We start from the raw sequence: 19,398 nt of genomic DNA on the forward strand, positions 1-19,398 counted from the left end.
ATCTTAAAACAGTGGACAATTGACTCTGATTAGAGCAGTAACTTGTTTCATCAACAACAATGGCCACAAAAGGTTTTATGTTCTTTATCATAACCCCACTTATAGCAAATATTAAGTCATTCTGAATTGCGAGAGAAGTACCACGAAATACTGTTGAACTCTCAAGATGATTGGCCAGTAAATGGTCAAATTCACTTAAGGAACTTAAATATTCAATATAATTTCCTATATTGTCTGATTCCACACTCTCGTTATGACCCCGAAAAGCCAATTCTTGTTTTCCTAGAAAGCAGACTGCGTTAATAAGATGCAGTAAAATCTCCCGATTTTTTTTTTCACAAGAGCATTGTGTTGGTTGATGTGTAGAGCTTTTTGCTTATCTAGCTGTAAATCAATTCTTGTCTTCCCAAAGTTTGCAAAGTTCATGCTACTACAAATATGAGCTTTTGATTTGTCGAATTCTAGGACTGCCGTTCGAAGGGAGTTCATATTAGAAAACCCCTCTTTTGACCACACATTAGTTTCGCGGCTAAATAACACACATGGCCAGCAAAATAGTTTAGACAGTTTAGAAGTACCACACAACCAATTCCACTTACCATATGATGTTGAAGTGAAATGGCGTGTGTACTCACGCTGTTTTTCTTTTACGTCCATGGACAAATTTAACTCAGGAGTTGGTCTTTACATTTTCACAATTTCAACTTTCTCGTTGTTATGTACGACGGTTAAAAGGCACTTTTAATAAACCTTCTATTACACAGTCATTTTCAACACAAACCTCTCCAGAAACTTGTTCTGCCATATTTTTCACAATATCACTTAATTGGGAAATTAAAAACTTAATAATTCACAATTAATATAACTCTTAGACACTCGAATAAATCACAGATTTAAAATAATGCACTGCAAGAACATAATCACATTCAATTGCTAGTGTACTAAGCGTATTGCTGCTTCGTGCCTGCGAAGAAACCGATCACGAGAGCGGCAACTCACCCGCCTACACTGCACGATGGAAACAGAAGGGGAGGGGGACGGGCAGTTGTGCGAAGGACAGCGTGAGCGAAATGGTCACAGGCTACCTCACGTAGCAAGCGGTTTCTCCAGCAATGCCTCCTTGACAACTTGTTTCTTTTCGAGAGCAGAGAGCGCATATAAATCTAACAATTACTTTAATTTTAATTACTATGGTAAAACTAATAATACAAAATTATTACATTATGTTATGTTATAAACTTTTTCTTTTGTAATTTCCTTGGGCTACCGCCAGTAGCCCCGGTAGTCTGCAAAATACGCCCCTGTCACTGAAGCCGTTTAAGTTTTATATAAGTGATAATATTGGTTCGGAATATATAATTTATATCTTTCACGTTAAATGGCAAGTTGTAGCCGATTTAAGTGAACACCATATTTTAACGTTTTGGTGGCTCCTTCATTCACACACACCTTCATCTCAAACAGCAGAAATAACTAAAATGCTCTCTCAATTATTATCACTCAATAAAAGAATTGTATTCCAATGGATACCATCCCATTGTGGAATCCTGGGAAACGAGAATGCGGATGCTTTAGCAAAAAGGGCAGCACTGCTACTTACAGACCTGTTACTAAATCTACGTATTACTCTGTGAAGAGATTTATTAAATCTACATACTTAGACTTCAACAAACAAAATTTGATAACACAATCCCAAGGGAATAAATGGTACTCTCTGCATCAAAATCCACAGTTAATTCCCGATTTACCACGAAAATCGTCTGTAGCTGCATTTAGATTGGCAACAGGCCATGATTGTTTGGCCAAACACCTGCATAGAATTGGAATATATCAGTCCCCTAACTGCCCATTGTGCAACTCAAACCAAGAAATGGATTCGGAACACCTCAAAAAAGCTTCAGTGGCTAGCCATGATACTATCTTTGAAAAATATTGGAGTGCAAGAGGTCAAATGACTTTATTGTCAAACGCCTGGCATTAGAAAACAACAACAACAATTAACACAGTAAAGAAGTTGTAAAGTTAATCAGTAAAGGTTTTTATCTTAATTTGTAAGAATATAAAGTATTATTATTATTATTATTATTATTATTATTATTATTATTATTATTATTATTGTTATTGTTGCTGTTGCTGCTGCTCTTGTTGTTTAAATGAAAGATAATCGGGAAGTTTTTCAATGGTTCTTTTGCTTTTCAGTTCCAATATCGGAAAAACTGCTGAAATCTCTCCATCATTCCTAACAAAAGACAAAATTAATTTTTTTATTGTTTCTTGTATGTTATACTTCATTAATTCTTTGCATTTGTTCACAAAATTATTCATTTTATGGAGTGCACAAATATGGGCTGGACACCAATGTGTACAGCTGTTCGCACAGGCCAGCCTGTGCCAATGTGACAATACTCGGTGCAGTACATGTTGGGAGCAGAAAGCGTCTCCCACAGCGATGCAGCAGGCACAGTTGCAGGGAACTTGGTGTCATAGTGCCATGTCGTATGGTGGTACGGATGTACATATTTGTCCTGCGTTTCACTGCACTTACCCCTCAACACAAAACAGAGAACAAAACAAATTAGTACTGGTATACAAAGATAAGAGATGAAAGATTTATTTCTAAATTACGATAGAAATATATAAGTATAATACAATTTTAAACATCAATTATGAATTGTTATGAAATTTTAAAACAAGAGTAGGTCTAAGCAGATTTGTTCAAATTCTGATTGTAAAATTTCGGTAGAAGTGTGGTCCTACACTTCAATTATTGTAACACAAGGTGTTATGAAGTACAAAATAAAGAAAAACAAATGTATAATTAAGTTTGTTTCCAGTGTATTACTACTATATGTAATACGGTGAATGGTTTCATTGTCAAATGCCTAGGCATTGGATCAACAACATATCACACCCCAGAAAGAACACTGTCACAACTCAAAAACCTAACTTTACAGTATAACGAAAATAAACTTCACATTTTTTGTGAAATCAGTGCAAATATTTTAGAAAAGACAGTTAGTGCAATATGTACCTTTATTAGTTAGGAGTTACTTATTTTTTACATACATTTTAAATACCTTTATATTTTTCCAAGGCTTGAGTTGTGTCACTTTTGCCGAATAGAACATGAACATTTTTTAGTTGTGCCTTTATATCGATAATTGTAATGATTTGGTATAATGCATGATAAATGATTGCAAGTTTATTAATGAACACATTTTATTGAATTGTTTATTGAAAGCAAAAGTACAAAAGTGTTTTTACAACATCAAACATTGTTACAAAAAGTCCATGATTTTATACAAATTTACTAAACGAAAGCTGGTAGACTGACAGGTAAATTAATTCAAAATCGAATCATAGAAAGGTCCATAAAACTTAGGAATATAGTTGCCTTTGATAAGATCAAGGATATCTGACTTCTTCCTTTTGGTGAGAGGAACTTTACTTTTTGGGCTGTAAGACAGATAATAATCTTTTCCACTTTAATTGGTGTTTTCTTCTTTTCTCCATGCTTTAATTTTACATCGTCCGCTTTAATTTTCATGAACTTCACTTGCTCGTATGAAGTTGATACAAAAATTACTCTTGGTTCACTCTTAAAAACCTTCAGTACTTTTATATCACCAATTTTAATAGTGACGTTCCTTTTTTATCTGCAGTCTTCTCTTTGTCTTGCGTACAAATTGTACAACTTTAGTGAAATTGGATCCCAGTTATTGCGTAACATTTTTCCAGTCAACAAAATCACTGTGGGATAACTCTGTTATTTTAAAAGGAGTTCTTTTCTTTCCTGAGCTTATTATTCTAACATACTCAGGCAGGGTATAGATTGGGCCTGAATTTAGTGCTTTTTAACAGCCTTTTCTATGACTGAATGGCTGTTGTCCCCCTCATTTTGGATATGACTCTTGATCAAAAACTTATGGGTTATGAATTTAATATTACGTTTTTGTACAGCAAAGAGATATACATTCCAAATATAAATTTATTTTTTTGTTGCCCACAGCAATTGTCAGAATAAAGCACTACTTCAAGCTCCTCGTTCTTTTTTCTTCAATGACACCCCTATTTCCTTCCGGTTCATGAATAAACCAAATTTTGATCTTGAGTAATCAGGACAATAGTGACACAACTAAAAAAATACTAACATACCGATACATATACCTATACCTGCAAAACAAGAATAATGACATAACTACAAATGAGACAAGTAGAAACGTATGATTTCATTCCCTTCAGTCATGAAGACTGTCACACCTCGAAAAGTATCAGTATTCCAGTAAAACAGCATGTAACCTCACTGTACCAAAGTAGCACTGTCCGGGGTTGACAGGAATTAAATTGGTTGTCTACTACGACGACACTTCTACTGCTTAGTGGCCAGTTTTGTAACTACAGTTGTGTCACTATTCCAGACTTGTAGAGAAGAAAATTGTTGTTTTGAATAGGGAATTAACTCAAAGTCGTGACTTTTTTAATTGCGACGTTATTCTTGCCGAGGTGCAATATCACTATAGTTAAGGTTTTTAACAATAAGAATAAAACACATTTCTTGGAAATACAGATAATGATATTTATGATGAGGAAAAAGATATGTTCAGTCAACAGCCTGAAGACATGTCGGAACCTCACAAGTGAAACCAATAAGGTATCATTCATGAGGTAACTAAGTCAGGAGATAATGGGATAGGAAGACCAGTTCCTTTCCTCCTCCATTGGTTACATCGCTTACTAGTAATATATTTCACTAATCACACTTAAGATATATGCAACAATTGTTCTTCCTCTGACACATATATTGTCTAGTGAGATGTAGATTACATATCAGTCAGAACCTCAATCAGGAGTATGATGATAATGATAATGATCTTCATAATAATAATAATAATAATAATAATAATAATAATAATAATAATAATAATAATAATCATCATAATCATAATAATAATCATAATAATAATAATAATTCTATATTTCAATTTTTTCTTGAAAAAAAAAAGTGGAATTTGAAAATATTCTAAATGAAATGGATTCTCACTTACTTGTGTGGAATGCGGCACATGAACTTGGGCACAGTTCGGTTGGTAGCCTTCGTTTTGAACACTGATGTATCGAAAATGGGCTCTTTGCGCATTGGCAGTATTGGAGTCACATCTGTCCTATCATCACTCGTGTGGCCACGATGGACAGTGGAGTGCACTAGGTGTGTGGTGCTAATGTATGGGTCTAGATGCTTGGCAAAGCTATTGGCGCTGGGAGGTACTGCAGGTTGCTCATCACGACCCAAGCCTCTGCTCTGCACCCATGAAACGAAGACGCCATATAACTTTGACATGAGAGACAATAATGAGCACAACGTATCTCAGACATCAGACAAAAAAGGACCCTAGAAATCCCTCATAAGAATTACTTACTTACACTTATGGCTTTTAAGGAACCTGCAGGTTCATTGCCCCCCCTACCCTCATAGGACAATTAGGAATATCATGAAAAAAAAGATACATCAGACCAAAATATAACCTCAGACACTGGGTAGAAAGGGATACGCGAACATTTTGACTTTCAGACATGAGCAACGTGGAACAGAGAAGGCCACTAGGAGCAGAATGAACCTTATACATGAGGCAGGAAAGACAACAGGAACGTCTTGAAGAATGATAAAGAGAAGGACATCAAGAGAAATTTTATCTTTAGACATGGGGCATAAACATATACTAGGAGGAACTTAAACCTCAAACACGACACAGAAAGGGACAGTAGCATTTTTAACGTCTGATACCAGTGTGAGACAGAAAGGGGAACTAGTATTCTTAATGTCAGACATGACACAGGAATGGGAACTAGATTCATGCTGAACCTTAGATACGAGATATACAGATACAATAAGAACATCTTAAAACTCAAACATAAAAATAGAACAATAGGGACATCTTGAACTTCTAGAATGAATGATAAAGGAACTATAAGGGCATTTTAAACTTTAGACATGAAATAAAAAGAGATAGTAAAGGCATCTTGAACTTCAGACAAAAAATGGAAAAGAACAATAAAGGAAATCTTGAACATCTGACATGAAACATAAAAAAGGATAGAGAGGACAGTTTGAAATTGATGGGCAAAAATAAGGTTTATTTTAATCTTCCAACATGAAAAAGAAAGGAACAATAGGAATACCGGTATCTCAAACTTCCAACATGAAACTGAAAGAGACAATACGACCTCTTTCCAATATGAAACTGAAAGGGACAATAGGACATCTTAAACTCCTAATATGAAACAGAAAGGAGCAAGGCTACGTGCATAGCTCAGTCGGCAGAGGCACGTTACTCTATTAATCAGGGACTGTACTCGGGCGTAGGTTCAATTCCTGTTTAGGCTGATTACCTGGTGAGGTTCTTTTCCGAAGTTTTCTTCAATCATAAGGGAATTTCAGGTAATACATGACGAATCATCGGCTTTATCTTGCCAAATACTACTTCGCTATCACCAATTCCATCGACACTAAATAACCTAGTAGATGATACATCATGTTAAACAACCAACTAAAAAAAATAATGGGACGAAAGGAACATCTTAGACTTCCAATATGAAATAAAAAATAACAATAAGGCATATTAAATATACATATATTCATATATGAGGTCTCGCTATCCTCATTGAATAATCAAGACTACCTATATTAGTAGTCAACATATAGATACCTATTAATTTGAGAAAAATTCGTTCCTGGCCAATAACATCTTAAACCTCCAACATGAAACAAAGGGACAATAGGAGCATCTTATATGTTCGATACGAAACAAAAAGGAATAACAGGAGCATCTTGAACCTCATACCTGAAATAGAAAGGTACAATAAGGGTATCGCCAACTCCCAACATGAAACAGAAAAGATGATATTTGTATCTTAACTTTCAACATAAAACAGAAAGACATAATGTTGGCATCTTCAACTTCCGATATGGAACAGAAAGGGAGGATGGGGGAATCTTGAACTTCAGACAAGAAAAGAAAGGGACAGTATGGACATCTTAAACCTCACCTTGCATTCAGAGAGCAGTCCAGGGGTGGTGACGTGCTCCACTGGATGCATGACTTCTTTCCGCATGTATTGGGTTGCATATTCTGTGCTGCCCAGCTTCATCGGTGACCAGTCATTCATGCATAACTGCGGTAAGACAGATATTGTTATTTAAAATGAACAATATTAGTACCGAAATAAAAAGATATGATAATAACAATTGTTTTAAGGTTACTTTTTCGTTCACATTCCTCATGAAGTTCTGCCTGGCACAGTGGGTAAGTAGCACTGCTGTATCTGTGTCTTTGTGAGTATCACTCTTATGGTCATGCACCTCGGCTTTTGTAGTAAAATATGTCGCATGACTGGGTCCAGGGTTTCGCTGTTGAAGCACAGGGGATAAAGTCTGCTCCACATGCTACAATAAAAAAATCATTTAACTAATGATTTTCACTTCATATTTACATTACTGTACCGGTACTTTACAAACACAATGTTTCAAAGGAGAGAATGAGTGAGGAGCTTGTTCACTGAAGCTGTTACAACTGTTTATTAACTACCGTATCGAAAAGGTGCTGCACTACAATGACAAGATTATTCCTCTTCATTTATTATAAGCATATCCAGGCACTTCATTCGCTAAATGGCAATTGATTTGGCTCTCCATACTCCATAAAAGATATTTGGAAGAAATAAAAAGCTAACAGGAACAAATTACAGATTAATATAGTTCGATATTGTTGATAGAGTCTTTCATATTTTACAGTGATAAGGATCAATTTAAAAATTCAGAATTCATACAGGATACAATTGTTTATCTCATTCCTTACATCGTCTTAAAACCAATGACAGGAGCTGCTGTATTATGTTGCAACTCCAAAACTTCAAGAGGGAGAGACACCGTCCTTGCAAGTGACCCTAAGTTCTTTGTGAGTATTTAAGAAAATAAAATAAACTTTATGTAAAATGTAAACTTACTCTCTCGACAAGAATTTACCATCGTGGGTGTAAAAATTCTTTCGCCGAATTTCTGTTTAACAGTTATTTTGAAAACTTATGTTAAATCATTTCATTACAATATAAACTAACTCCAATTGAAAACCATTCCCCATTTTCGTTTGCAGTAACAATATGTGCACTTAAATGTATTTTAGTTCGTTATCTTCACAGGTTAAAATGCGTCTTTTCAGTGTCAGACATAACAAATTCAATCCACTACAAAATTAAATATGGCAGTAGTATGAATCTGTCAACAAATAACTTTATGACTGACTGACTGACTGACTGATGTCATGTAAGTTAACCTTTGACATTGATCTATAGGGCAACCAACATATTACCTCGTGTATCTGTTCCACGGGATGAATGAAGTGATGCCCCACTCTCGTGGACGTTTCCAGCAGATTCCAACATGTCTTGGTACTCGCCATCCTGATGCTTACCCCTGTTACCATAGTAACAGAAGTTACCATAGAAACTGTTTGTTTGTTTTTTTTTTTTTGTGTGTAGCGTGTGTTAACCTGTGTGTATTGAAACAGAGTGAAAGGGTAGGTACCAATAGTCATGGTATGTGTAGTAGAAACACATTGTTAACAATGTTGTGAAGTTTTATTCTTTACACTGTGCTACAAGCTGCGACTGTGCCTAATATGGGCTTACATCTTCATTGTTAACAAATTACCTACAGGTATTATATTTTCCAATGTTGTAGCTAATGATATAAAACAAAAAAAAAAGTGGAAGAAAATGACAAAGTGAAATAAAGTAAAAGCTTCATCAAAATGAAATATAAATTACGGTACTTTCATATACGTGTATTGTATTGTTGGAAACATTTGCCGTGAATATTTCAGAATACCGGTACTGTATATACTATGTCCCATTACTAAATACAGAACACAATATAACATGTACTGTAGATATGTCAAATCATTCGATTTTAAAGTAAGTTATGTTTTATTTCATGTAAGTATAGTATAATAAACAGTAGGCTAACAAGTTTAAATTACGTACATTTTACTCAGAAATAATATTACCTATCTTTGGTATACATTTAAGACCAAGACATATTCTTAGTCAATTGTTCTACAAAAATTAGATCTAAAGCATTTTCTTTTTCCTACACAATTGCAATAATTTTCAAGTGGTTAAGTTACAGTCCTAAATGTGCGTCAGTATCAATAAAATTCTTCTTTAAATTGAGATTAATGTCTGTAATGTCTTGTTAATTTGTTTTGTCTTCAGCAGTGTCTTGTTGAAGTATCTCATCTTCAGGAAGGTCTTGTAAGATATTGTCTTCTGCTCGTGTTCCTTCGTTAATGGTAGTCAAAATCTCCTTTAAGATGTCTACTTTTACGTCATGTCCTGCACCTGCCGTGGCTGTGGTCAAGATGTCCTGTAAAATGTCCACTATTATGTCATGATCTGGCCTTGTCGTGGCAGTGGTCACTTTGTCTTTTACGATGTCATATTCTGTTGTGGTGGTAGCAGAGTTCAAGATGTCTTTCAAAACGATTTCTACAACATCATGTGGCACTATGTCTGCCAGCAGCTCGGCCATCTCGCGCTCCCCACCACTGGGTACAGCAGCAATCAGTAGCGACGACAGCACGCAAGCCACCTGTCCCTCTCGCTCCAACACCACTATAACAGCGTGTAGAATGTCGGCGAGGCGAGTGGTGCTGGAGCACAGATCACGCAATAATGCCAGCAGATTGCGATCCAACTCACGGCGCAGCACCCTCTGCAGCAGTGTCTCCAAAATGGCGGCCACCTCGCGCCGCCCTGCCAGTCTCACAACCAGCCCCAACACCTCGTCCAATAGGCTCGTGGTCAACTGAGTGCTAGGCCCCGGTTCATACTCCTGTGCAAATGTGAACCGTCCAAAGAAGTCTGTTGCAAAGCTCAGTACATTGCTCGGCTTGAGTAGAAGCGTCGCCTGCATGAAGTCCTTGAGCAATGCACGCACTTCGGGATGGTCTGCCAGGTATGAACGATGCGAGGCTCGATGCTGCGTCTGCACACACACGATTCTTTGTAACTGAGAAACAAGAGTGGGTTATCATACAGCAGTGGCAAGTTAATCCAGGTCCCAGTGACTTGGCTTAATTTAACTCGAAATTTGTGTTTTTATATAACATATTAGTTATTTGAATGAAGCATATAGCGTTGTAGACTTATTTTAAAACTCTGTGATGTATATAGACCTGTCTTTCAGTAAAATTTGTTCCTGAAGCCTGAAATGTTAGGCCAGGTCTGGCTTCTGCATTTCCTATGTTTGCGTGGGCTTTGAGGTTGTACGTACTTGAAAAGCTGTAACTGAGGCACATTTCTTCTGACCTCGTGGCCTGGCTGGTATTTACCCACCTATTAACTTTTTCTCTTTTCCCATCCTCTGGCCTCTTGTCAATGTCCGCCTCAAGGGTGGAATGGGGTGAGAATAGCAGTGGTGGCACTCATCTTCCTAAATAATACATAAATAACATAAAAAGTTTTGCTGTCTAGGAGACACGAGCCCACACTGTTCTCTCCCCTTATGTCTCAGTTTATGACATATGCAGGGTGTTGTACTATTGTACTTCATAGTGCATTAGTGAGTGTGGCCCACTCTTATATGTTTCCGGAAAATGAAAATCGAAAGAGATGCGAGCAATAATGGTGATATTTTAATTTCGAGAATAAATAAAATTAAAAGAAGGAAAGTTTTAAATAAAGACAGATCTACACCATCACTGACAATTTTTCAGAAAATTAATCTTAAAACGCAAGCTTTCAGCACATCCTGGTATGGGAAACAAACAGTTAAGTGGTAATATGGAGCGAAATAAACTTTTCTGTAGGTCGTGCTTGTAGAAGTTGAAAAAAAAAAAACATTGGGTATACTGAGGGCTTAAGCAACCTGAAAAATATTTCCAGGGGAATACTTACTTTTAGTATGAGTAGTACATCTGTTATCAACACATGTTTTAAATAATATAAGACAGTGCAACACCTATTCCAAGTGGTGCTGTTTGGTGACAAAGCCTTCTTTCAGCTGAGAGAATAATCCTCATTTCTTACAAATAAATTATGTTTCAGACACTGTTAGGTCTAACATAATACCAAGCATAAAAGTAGGATTAATTAAACAACTCCAGAGTGTATTGCACATGGTAATAACAGTTACATTCATACTTCTAAACACGACTTTGAAAATAGTTCAGGAGCAAACAACTTATAACTTATAGTAAACTAATTAGGACTATTCATTGATAATAAAAAAGCTGCATTTGGAAATATAACAGATTAAGTCAATGATATTTATTTATAACGAGACGTGCAGAAAAGCACACTGGTATGGCTAATAATAATAATAATAATAATAATAATAATAATAATAATAATAATAATAATAATAATAATAATAATAATAATAATAATAATAACAGTGGTAATAATAATAATAATAACAGTGGTAATAATAATAATAATAATAATAATAATAATAATAATAATAACAGTGGTAATAATAATAATAATAATAATAATATAGGAAAATTAACAGCACTAATAATTAACATTAGCATGCCTTACAGTGAAACGAGTGGGCTAGAGTTCAAATCCTGGTTGGGACAAGTAACCTGGTTGAGGTTTTTTCCGGGGTTTTCCCTCAACCCAATGAAAGCAAATCCTGGGTAGCTTTCAGTGCTGGACGCTGGACTCATTTTGCCAGCGTTATCACTTTCACATCATTCAGATGCTAGATAACCACAACAGTTGGTAAAGCGTCGTAAAATAACCCAAATAACAAAAATAATTAATATCATCAATAATAAACATTATGTATGAGGAGGAGGGTACTTGAACTAGTTACTGGGGATTTCAGTCACTAGCCGCTATTGCCATACAGTGAATCGGCTACTTGCCTCACAGTCCAGGTACTTGGATGCCAGCTCCATGTCGTCCTCCCACACACACTCCAGAGGCACTGCCTTCTCCACACAGCCTTCACGCACCTTTTTGTATGGAGACACCTTTACTATATATTCACCCTCCATCCATGTGTGCTGCAGCAGATACCCTGTAGTGACACAGAATACTTAACAGAACTGCCATTTGGAAGAACGGTCCAAAGGGACGCAACCCACCTGCGCGGGACAGTGTGGAGCTGAGTATCTGCTTGCTGTTGGGTGACTCGTACACCTCTCTTGTGACCACCAATACCGGCTCATCCTCTCTGCTTCCTCTTTTGCAGATCTGCAACTCATGTTACATCTCTTAGCTCTGCTATTGACACTAAGGACTCAATTCAGTGTTGCTTGCACTTACATATCGAGTGGGACACACTGTTCCATCCGACAGAATGGCATCTGCTTCGAGAAGGCCCTCGAAGCCTGTGATAGCCATCCAACGCAACAGTAGAATGTTGGCACCCTCTGATACCAGCTTCTGAAACAGTGATATTGTAAGGAGGGTTCCTTATCAGATCATCAGTCTTGTGTGAGATACTGACCTTGCAATTGCGAATAGGGATTTTCCTAATGATTTTCTCGACTGGCTGTGCCTTCAGGTGCAGCTGAGTACTAATGTGGTAATCTGCACCTTCGCAGGCCAGGTACATCTGCTGTTTCTTGCTGAAATCGTCCAGGTAAGTGTACCTGCACATACACATAAAGAAATGCATAAAATGTTCCGTCTGCTTTCATCTGTAGATGTTCAATTTTCTTGTCATTTTTCTTCTTCCTTTGCTTTCTTACTTGTTGTTTTTCATTTAAATACAATGTTCACGATACAGTACGTAATATTTAATACACTGAATGAAGAGACTTCTAATATGAGACTGGAACAGGCCAATCTGTGGCCCAACTCCTTGGAAGCTACATGGTGAATGATGATGATACAAATTAGATGACTTACTGAACAATCGTTTTGTCTTTAAATTATAGATTTTTCAGTTAGGCTAACTCCTTTCCGTCACAGAATTTGAAATATACTTTTTAATACAGGGGTTCTCATGATCATGAGCAACACCCACATGTAGTACTAAATGAGCAAGCAACGTGGAATCTAATATGTTTAATAGGCCTATATCAATATATAATAAAATAAATAAACATAAATACATTTTTAAAATATTCATCAGGGTAATGAGATCCTTGAACTTGAATGTTACTCAGAATTTCAGTGATATCCAAGGAGAAATCGCTTGTAGCTACATGTAAACAGTCCTGTAGATGTGAATAATCATGATCTTGCTTTGTTCTAGAGGTATTTCATAAGTGAGAAAGTTCTCTTCTCCCTCCCCCCCCTGCAAAGGTTGTCCCGAACATAGCCAGACATAGACAGAAACATTCCGCAGTATTTGGAGTCTTCTTGTATCTTCTGCTGCCCAAGGGCTATGAATTTCTGTTTTTAAAACAAATATCTCAGCTTACTATGATGTACCGAAGTACATATGATATTTTCGTGCAGGAATTCTGCATTATGGTGAAGAATGGGTAGAATGGAGAAAAATTCTCTCCGGCACTGGGATTCGAACCCGGGTTTTCAGCTCTACGTGCTGGCGCTTTATCCACTAAGCCACACGGATTCAAATTCCGATACTGGATTGAATCTTTCTCATTTTAAGTTCTACCTCTCTGTTCCTCTTTGATGGCCTACCTTCAGGTAATGTGTCACAGAATCTGTGACAGTGACACAATATCCGACACTATGTACAGAGGTGCACTCATTATGAGTGACCAAGTGGCTGGGTCCGACGGAACATGACGCCATTTTGAATCACTAAGTGATTACTTATGCTTATCATATTATTACTATGATGTACCGAAGTACATATGATATTTCCGTGCAGGAATTCTGCATTACCATATGGTGAAGAATGGCCTGTTCTTCAAATATTTCAGCGCTAAGGAGGATTGGAGATCAATTGAAGTTCCACATGAGCAGCCATATTATTCCCTTGAATAATCTTGATTTTTCTGATTAAGTCCACACTCAATTGAAAAGGTTTATATGCTATGAAATACGAGAAGGTCTGTTAGGTCTCTAAGATATTATAATGGATGAATAGCAACAATATTTGCCCTGGCTCATACAACAAAGTTTAAATTAAAAAAGACCTCGGGAGTGTTTGTGTTCGCGAGCATTTTTTTACTCGCATGACGAAAGTACCAAATGTCATTGAAAGAGCACCACAGTGGTCATGAGCACTAAGTTTAGAATGCTTATTCTAATACATTTCATGAATGTGCTTTACTTACCCGAAGTGATCTTAAATTTTTCATATAATTTTTTTTTTTAACATTTTATATACATTAAGCATAAATATTGAGTTAAATTATAAACTTTGTTGTTGTGGCAAATCTTGTACAGTACCATCTTTTCTCACCACAAATGCCACTTGGACTTGCTGAAATTTAAATATGGTTATTTGGTGTGTAAAACAAACACTTGAACAATTTGAGTTACAAGTATTGTAATTTATTGTAAACTGTTAATTACAATCGATTTCCATACAAAATTATGAAAAGATTTATAGCCTAATGATTTTAAATTCAAGTGATCATACCGCACTTACTCGTATCTCTTCTCGTCTATAGTAAACAAGTTGCTGGTGACGCAACTGGTGATAGAGGTGCTACATTCAAAGCAGGAGTACAATAGGGCTCTGCCCGATACATGCACGATCATGCTCAGGGGGTCTTCCGTATCTGTTAATACGATTCCTACAGAGAAGCTACCAATCGCTTGTCCAGGATTTGCATAGTGCATGATCTCTAGCTCCTCCCGAAAAAGTAGATTGTTCAGCACCTCTGGCCCTGTTAAACAGTCAGAATTTATACTGTACCCTCCTTTCCTTCAAAATGAAGAAGATATAACAACATCGAGTAATGTGTTGCAGTTATTTTGTTAAAAATTTCCAATTTTGAATGAACACAGGTATACTTATCACCAAGTACCGGTATTTAAGAACTCAACGAGACATTCATGAGTATCCTACCCAAAGAAAAGAGTATTATTGAGTATAAAATTATGTAAGATTATAATAGTTCACAAATTTCAAACGCAATAATTAACAACGAGCCCCTAATAGAAACAATAACAACCAAATTTCTTGGCTTACTTATGGCTTTTAAGGAACCTGGAGGTTCATTGCCACCCTCACATAAGCCCGCCATTGGTCCCTATCCTGTGCAAGATTAATTCAGTGTCTACCATCATATCCCACCTCTCTCAAATCCATTTTAATATTACCATACCTACTTAATAAAGCAATTCACATACAACTAAAAATATGGAACTTAGATAACTGAAGAAATAAGATTGAATTTAACACATTCCATGAAAAGATGAGTAACTACTGCCGAAACAAATGTTATACCGGTAATTATAAGGCAAAGCTAGGAGACTATGTTGGATGATCAAACACAAAATAGAATTAATCATTTCCATTTTTCTGATGCTCCTATCTCGTAAAAAAGTAAGGTTGCTCATTGTAAATGTGGATAATACCCGACATTAAAACTACTATTTACAATCTGGCTGATGCATTTTCTTCCCAAATTAGAAATTCTTCAGTTCACAGAAATAATGCATAAACTATACCCTACTGATAAAATACGGTAGTTAATTTCAACATATTCCTACTGTACAATGGAATATTGTAAAAATGACCTCCACATTTCTGTGTAGTCCATACTAACAGTATTCTATGAAATTTGTTAGTATGTAATACACAGACAAACACCAATCACCTTTTCTCGGAAACAAAATAGGCTAGGAAAACTTGAAAGTGTGTCATACTGGTACTAATAACATTACTTACTTATTTACTTACTGGCTTTTAAGGATCCAGGAGGTTCATTGCCGCCCTTACATAAGCCCGCCATTGGTCCTATCCTGAGCAAGATTAATCCAGTCTCTATCATCATATCCCACCTCCCTCAAATCCATTTTAATATTATCCTCCCATCTACGTCTTGGCCTCACTAATAACATTATACTGGTAAATATTGGCACCGTTAATAATCTGTTATTCAGACAATCAGGAGAGGCTATAGCAGTCTTACCAATCTCAAAGTTCTCCAGTTCCATCAACTTTTTTCTTCCATTTAGTTCTGACCCCACTTCCTTTTGTTCTTCAGTCTCATCTTCCTTCATCCCAAAATCTTTCATAACCTTTACTATTTCTTCTAGTATCTCCTCATTTTTTGTTTCACTCTTCTTTTCGAATTTATTCTTGTCCTTTTCATTTGGATCGTTCTCATGTTCTTCCTGTTGTGACAACCATTCGTCTTTCATCGAGGCTACAAAGCCAGAAGAGCCAAATACTCTCTCTCCTGACGCCGACATTTTGACAGAATTTTAACATGACACTTCTGAATGCTTCTGGATGAATTTCATTGTTGCGTAGTTCTTAACTTACAGTCACAGTTAGGGCTATATCTGCTTGTACATATTTTTCGTGTTTCAGTCTTAAAAATTGATATTGCAACTCCCCTTTTAATCACTGTAGATAATTCAAACTGAAGAGCAGGAAACATATTACTTATATAAATATTACACAAAAATGAAAAATGAAAACATTGAGAATTTAAAATTCGTTCCATGTCTCGCTTTGTATTCAGTGGATGAAACAAGTATACATGCATTTGTTTCAGAATTTCAGACATTGTGTTGTTAAGGTCATATTATTTAATTTTCACCTTTCATATAGGCCTAGCTAGGAAGAACATCTATATACGTTTTCAAAAATATATAAGCTACTGAGAAGTTCTTATAAAAGGGTGAGTTTTCAAATTAGATGTAGGCCTATGCTTTTTTGAAATCAAACAAATCGAATTTGTCATTTTTATCTAACCTATGACTCCTAAAATGTCTTTTGCTAGCAGTAAAACATTTTGATGAAGTGTGCAAGTTACATAATTTTTTCCCTTTCGGAATATAAACATGGTGGGCTCCTCTCTGGAATAATAGGTTGAAGTTTCTAACAAACTTCAAGATATATTGGATCTATAAAGATTGTAACGTGACAGCACCACTCCTCTCTGCTTGTGTTAGTACATAGATTAGCAATGATCGAAGACTCTAAGATTGCAGCTCTATCAATCATCTCGCCTGCAGGAGACCAGCAATCTCCTTAGGGAAAATCTGAACTACTCAAAATCTCCAATTTGATATTCGTTGTACTGATTTAACTAAGATGATCTCAGCAAGCACTAGGAATAAATGATATAAGATTAACAAATTTGTTAAAAACCTCATGAAAGAAGATCCTTAGAAGAACCCAGAAAGAGGAGACAAGATCAGTGTTCACTGCAGTTGGAAGAGAGCAAAGGCTTAAACCAAAATTTAAATTATGATTGATGATAATAATCATGATGATAGTAGATACCGTAAGTTACATGCTCCTTGCCGACACTTTTATTCATATGCAACATGGGAGAAAATACGGAAATAAATTTACTTTTAAATGCAATTTTTACTTCACTTGAGTGATTTTTTTATTTAATTAATCTGATTCCAGCAACATGTCTCTCTACCTCTCGAGGGACAGTAGCATGTCGACCTTAGCAACTGAGCTGCTGAATGAGAACCCAGAAGGTAAAACTATCTTCCATCATTCTAACTATTCAGTATTTTGGTGATTCATGGGTGTCATTACATTTGATCTTCAAAGTTCCAAGTAAGATGAGGACCAAGGATGTCTGAGAGTATCAAAAGCTATTTGCTTCAGAAGCAGTGGCTTAGCCAGATTAATTGCTCTGGATGGGCCCAGACATCAATAACCTATTCGGCATTTAGAAAGTGTCCTACTCATCCACTGACTATGATTTTGTCGTCAACACTCTTAAAAAACATCCTCGGAAATCTTAAATTTAATAACATGCAAAATTATGATAAACAATCATGCAAAGCATACATATCGGTACCTATATAAAGGCTCATAGAGTGAACTGGAGCCTTCGAGATTTTCCAGCAGTGAATCTATTCATCACTTTCAACAAACTCCAATATTTCCTCCTTCCGAGGGTAAAATTGCTAGATGACAAAGTCTTGTACATGATATGATTGTCCTGATGTATGTTTTTATTCGCCATAGGCTAATGCAGGAAAAGTACTACTTTTTGTGGATACAGTTGTGTTGTGAAAGATGAGTATAATTTGTAAAACTATATAAATTTTATACCAAATTATATAAAATAATTATATAGATACCAGTACGGTATTAAACATTTTTGAGAAAAATAATTGGAATGACCCAACATCGAATCGTTTGTGAATTGGAGTAAACTAAATAATAATTAAATTTATAATATAGCCTATATCAGGTATCTAACATTGCTAGTTGCCAAAATTACAAAGCAAGACAACTCAGATGGGTAATTATGTAGTAAGCATTGGCCAAGCCGCCATTTTTCTATTTTTCTACAAAAGGGGTCCAGGGAATATAATTTCCCAGAGTGTAGGATAAAAGGCTAATAATTATGTCGATTATAAGAAAACGTTGAAAATTTAATTGAAATATAGCCTATTTAGTACGTTCAATAATGATTTGAACTCGTGCTGCTTTTCCAGTGTAAGAAACAGTGGAACATCTGGCAATATTTGTTTCAGATGGTGATGTGATCTCAAAATTCTAACATAAAATGGGGGTTGGCATAGTTTCTGAAGATGACTCAGCTGAGTCGAAAACGTTCAAAATTAATTAAAAATGTGTACAAATAACTTTTTGTTAATTGTTCCTAATTAGATAAGCATAGACGGATCCTTATGTTTAACTTAATAAGATGGAGCACCAAGTCCCAGTACGAGAGGAGTAGTGAGTGAGAATGTGACGTGCGGTGCAGACGACTGTGGATAAGTATATACATGGTACAATGGAGGGTGATGCACATGGTCGAAAGTGGACTGCATAGTTTCTCTGGAAAGAGAGACAATCAGCAGCACAAATTCACAGGCAACTAGTGGCTATAAGGGTGAGCAAGTGTCTGCGCAAAGCACCTTCAACATGGGAAATGAAAGTGTAGTGAAAACAATGAGCAGTGGTAGACCAGTAGTGAGGCGTACATCAGCCACAGTACAGCAGTTGTCCAACTTGATACTGACAAATCGACGCATTACCTTTGATGAGCTACAAATGAAACAGGTAATGCCAGAGGAACTCTACACACGATAGTGCATGACGATTTGAAATTGCTCAGTGGGTGCCCCACAGGCTCACTGACCTGCAGAAACAACGTGTGACAATGTGCCAGGAATTGTTGCATCTGCACAATAAAAACCATTAAATTTTCTTCCAACGACTGGTGACTAGTTTGTATTCCTGTTTGAGACACCAGAGAAGACAAGATAATCTGTGGAGTGTAAACACATGGATAGCCCACCTCCAAA

The 19,398-nt window shown here is 36.3% G+C and overlaps 4 protein-coding genes across 4 annotated transcripts in view; 1 reads left to right on the forward strand and 3 right to left on the reverse strand.

Moving 5' to 3' along the window:
* Positions 1-1,909: 1,909 nt before the first annotated feature.
* LOC138715068 (uncharacterized) lies at positions 1,910-7,806 on the reverse strand. Its single transcript, XM_069847550.1, has 4 exons — positions 7,259-7,806; positions 7,045-7,170; positions 5,046-5,299; positions 1,910-2,547 (listed from the first exon to the last, which is right to left on the reverse strand). Exons 1-4 carry the CDS (start codon positions 7,277-7,279, stop codon positions 2,322-2,324), a joined length of 627 nt encoding a protein of 208 aa, XP_069703651.1. The 5' UTR covers positions 7,280-7,806; the 3' UTR covers positions 1,910-2,321.
* Positions 7,347-19,398, reverse strand: part of LOC138715066 (uncharacterized) — a 40,136-nt gene continuing 28,084 nt past the window's right edge. Inside the window, exons 3-7 of the mRNA XM_069847547.1 lie at positions 12,331-12,659; positions 12,150-12,258; positions 11,928-12,082; positions 8,364-10,039; positions 7,347-7,441 (exon numbers count right to left, since the gene is read on the reverse strand). Of these exons, the coding sequence (XP_069703648.1) occupies positions 9,248-10,039; positions 11,928-12,082; positions 12,150-12,258; positions 12,331-12,408 (1,134 nt within the window). The 5' untranslated portion in view covers positions 12,409-12,659 and the 3' untranslated portion in view covers positions 7,347-7,441; positions 8,364-9,247. The remainder of the gene's footprint in view (positions 7,442-8,363; positions 10,040-11,927; positions 12,083-12,149; positions 12,259-12,330; positions 12,660-19,398) is intronic.
* Positions 14,552-16,356, reverse strand: LOC138715069 (uncharacterized). The gene is made up of 2 exons (XM_069847551.1): positions 16,074-16,356; positions 14,552-14,822 (listed from the first exon to the last, which is right to left on the reverse strand). The coding sequence occupies exons 1-2, from the start codon at positions 16,354-16,356 to the stop codon at positions 14,578-14,580; spliced, it is 528 nt and encodes a 175-aa protein (XP_069703652.1). The 3' UTR covers positions 14,552-14,577.
* Positions 16,699-19,398, forward strand: part of LOC138715719 (cilia- and flagella-associated protein 263) — a 14,518-nt gene continuing 11,818 nt past the window's right edge. The window contains exons 1-2 of the mRNA XM_069848775.1: positions 16,699-16,790; positions 17,531-17,607. Of these exons, the coding sequence (XP_069704876.1) occupies positions 17,535-17,607 (73 nt within the window). The 5' untranslated portion in view covers positions 16,699-16,790; positions 17,531-17,534. The remainder of the gene's footprint in view (positions 16,791-17,530; positions 17,608-19,398) is intronic.

The sequence above is a fragment of the Periplaneta americana genome, chromosome 15 (assembly GCF_040183065.1).
Source record: "Periplaneta americana isolate PAMFEO1 chromosome 15, P.americana_PAMFEO1_priV1, whole genome shotgun sequence".
Lineage (NCBI taxonomy): Eukaryota > Metazoa > Arthropoda > Insecta > Blattodea > Blattidae > Periplaneta > Periplaneta americana.